At 63.4% G+C, this 2,348-nt stretch overlaps 1 protein-coding gene across 1 annotated transcript in view; it reads right to left on the bottom strand.

The window, feature by feature from the left end:
* The window catches only part of MYO18A (myosin XVIIIA), a 29,672-nt gene extending 28,596 nt beyond the window's left edge, over nt 1–1,076 (bottom strand). Inside the window, 1 exon segment of the mRNA XM_009890887.1 lies at nt 63–1,076. Coding sequence (XP_009889189.1) covers nt 63–1,076 — 1,014 coding nt within the window.
* Nucleotides 1,077–2,348: the final 1,272 nt, after the last annotated feature.

A 2,348-nucleotide genomic window follows, 5' to 3' on the forward strand; every position in this document is an offset into this window, starting at 1 on the left:
GACCCCTGGCAGCCGGTAGAAACCCAGGGCACCTGCCCCACGGCGCAGACGGTGTTACTCACATCCCAGGCAGCGCGACGCGTCCCCTGGCCGCCCCGCAGCCAGCAGCGGCTCAGCTCGCTCAGCTCCAGGATGTGCTGCACCTTCAGCTGCACCGTCTCTCCCGACTGCCGGATCATCTCTACAATCTCATCCCGGGATTTGTTCTCCACGTTTCGCCCGTTGATCTCCACTAGCCGGTCACCCGGCACCAACCCCAATGCCAAGTCTTTGGTGCCAGCTCCAGGTTCGGCAAAGTGCACAACGCGCCGGTACACCTGCCCATCAGGCGCCCGGTCCAGCATGGTGGTGCGGCGTAGGGAAAAGCCAAAATCACCAGTGTTACGTCTCTGCAGCTCCAGCTGCCGCGGGGCAGGGGGCTGCGGGGGCACCACGGCGGGCAGCCGCAGCTCAGCGGGGAACCTCTTGCCGACGAGCTCCGGCACCCTGGCACGCAGGGAGGCGGCGGGAGGGGTGCGGGGATGTCCCGGGGGGACCCCTTGCTTGGCAAGCTGGGTCTCCAGTGTGCGCACCTCCACCTGCGGGGAGGGGGCTGCCGAGTGCTCGGAGGGGGTGGATGTCTCCGAGGTGCTCTCATCCCGGCTCTTTTGGGAGAAGGAGAAGCGTTTGACGATCATTTGGGAGTTCTGCTTGGCCAACGAGCCGAACTTGGCCGCCCGCTGCAGCACTGAGCCCTTGAAATTGGCATCGTCCACCTTGAGGTCGTCGCTGGAGCTGGCCGTGCTCAGGTGGCCTGAGTCCAAGATGACGCTGCCCCGGTTGCTGTCGGAGTCGATGTCCGTGAGATGCAGGTCTGAGCCACTGGCCACCTTGATGGGGATGGGGTTGGAGATCTCCAGACGGGTCTTGGAGTCCCTCTTGGAGGCACGGTTGAGGTTGAAGAAGCCCCGGCGCATGCTCATCTCCTCCAGGCTCTTGAGCTCGGCTGCTGACATCCGCTCCTTCTTCTCCTTCTTTTCCTTCTTCTCCTTTCGGGCCCCATCCTTCTCTTTATCCTTCTTCATCAGGTTGAACATGGTGGACAGGGGCTCGGGGCGTGCTCGCCCCCGTGGCAGGGTGCTGGGTCAGGGTGCTGGTCACGACACAGCCGCCTGCCTGCAGAAGGACAGATGGGCAAAGGCACCATCAGACAGTGGCACGGACAACACCCACCCCATCACCCCTCACTCCACCCTGCGGGTCACCCCCGGCCCCACACCATGTCACAGAGTCCCCACCCGCCCCTGGGGACAGCAGCACTGTGGGGCTCTGAGACTGCCCCGGTCATCGTGTCCTTGCCCTGGCTGGGCACCAAGGCCCAGGGATGCAGCAAGGGTGGTCCTGCACCCCCAGGGATGTCCCGAAAGAAGCCCAGCAGCCTGGCACCCACGAGCACCCCCATGCCAGCACCAGGGCTGACGGTGGGCAAGACCCTCAGCATCTCTGGCAGCTCAGGAGCCGTTTTGGAGTGGCACAAACGGGCAGGGGAGGAAGGCATCCCGGCTGTATCTGCAGCAGTTACCACCAGTGTGGATGCTCCCTGGGCAAAACTGCTCATCCCCACCGGCTGTGGCACCACAGGCGTCTCTCCCGCTGGTTCAAAAGCCCCTTGTCGAAGAAACAGAGGCCTCTCTGCCACTCGTCCCGGCCCCAGCAAACCACAAAGCCGCGGAGGACAGCCACAGGCAGTATCTGCACCGGGGAGGGAGGTGGAAACACGGCCCTAAGTGAAGGCTGTCCTAATAAACAGGAACCTGTAAAATCACATCCCTCCCAAACACTGATAAGTGTCTAATTTTAGCCGGGGCGACGTAGAAACTCGTGACGCTGCCGGCGACCTCCAGGAACAGTCGCTCTTTCATTCAGGCGTCCCGTGCAGAGGCAGGGGGGGGGAATACCCAGCCGGGGGCAAAACTGCAGCCCGGCAGAAACCTCAGCCCCCCCTTCCCCCAGGAAACCCCATGTACGCCCAGCACCCGGGGGGGCACCCACAGCCTCACCCTGCGCAGGGCTCCTATGGGACCCGACTTTCCCTGGGGCAACCGGTGCCCACCAGTCCCCCTCGACTTCCATCGAGTGCTCGGGCTATGGATAAACAACTCCAGACCGGAGCAGCCGGCTGGCAACGCCGCGCAGGACGGGCTGACAGCTATATATAACGGCGCAGGAAGCCACGCAGGAACTTAACCTCGGCACAAAGGACAACAGGAAAACTCCCCGCGTTCGAAGCATCTGCTTTAGAGCTCTCCGACAAGCGCAGAGATGAGGTTTAGGCAACACACGGGGACAGGCAGCGCTGCCCACGCTGG

This window comes from Charadrius vociferus, unplaced genomic scaffold, assembly GCF_000708025.1.
Source record: "Charadrius vociferus isolate BGI_N301 unplaced genomic scaffold, ASM70802v2 scaffold1768, whole genome shotgun sequence".
Taxonomy (NCBI): domain Eukaryota; kingdom Metazoa; phylum Chordata; class Aves; order Charadriiformes; family Charadriidae; genus Charadrius; species Charadrius vociferus.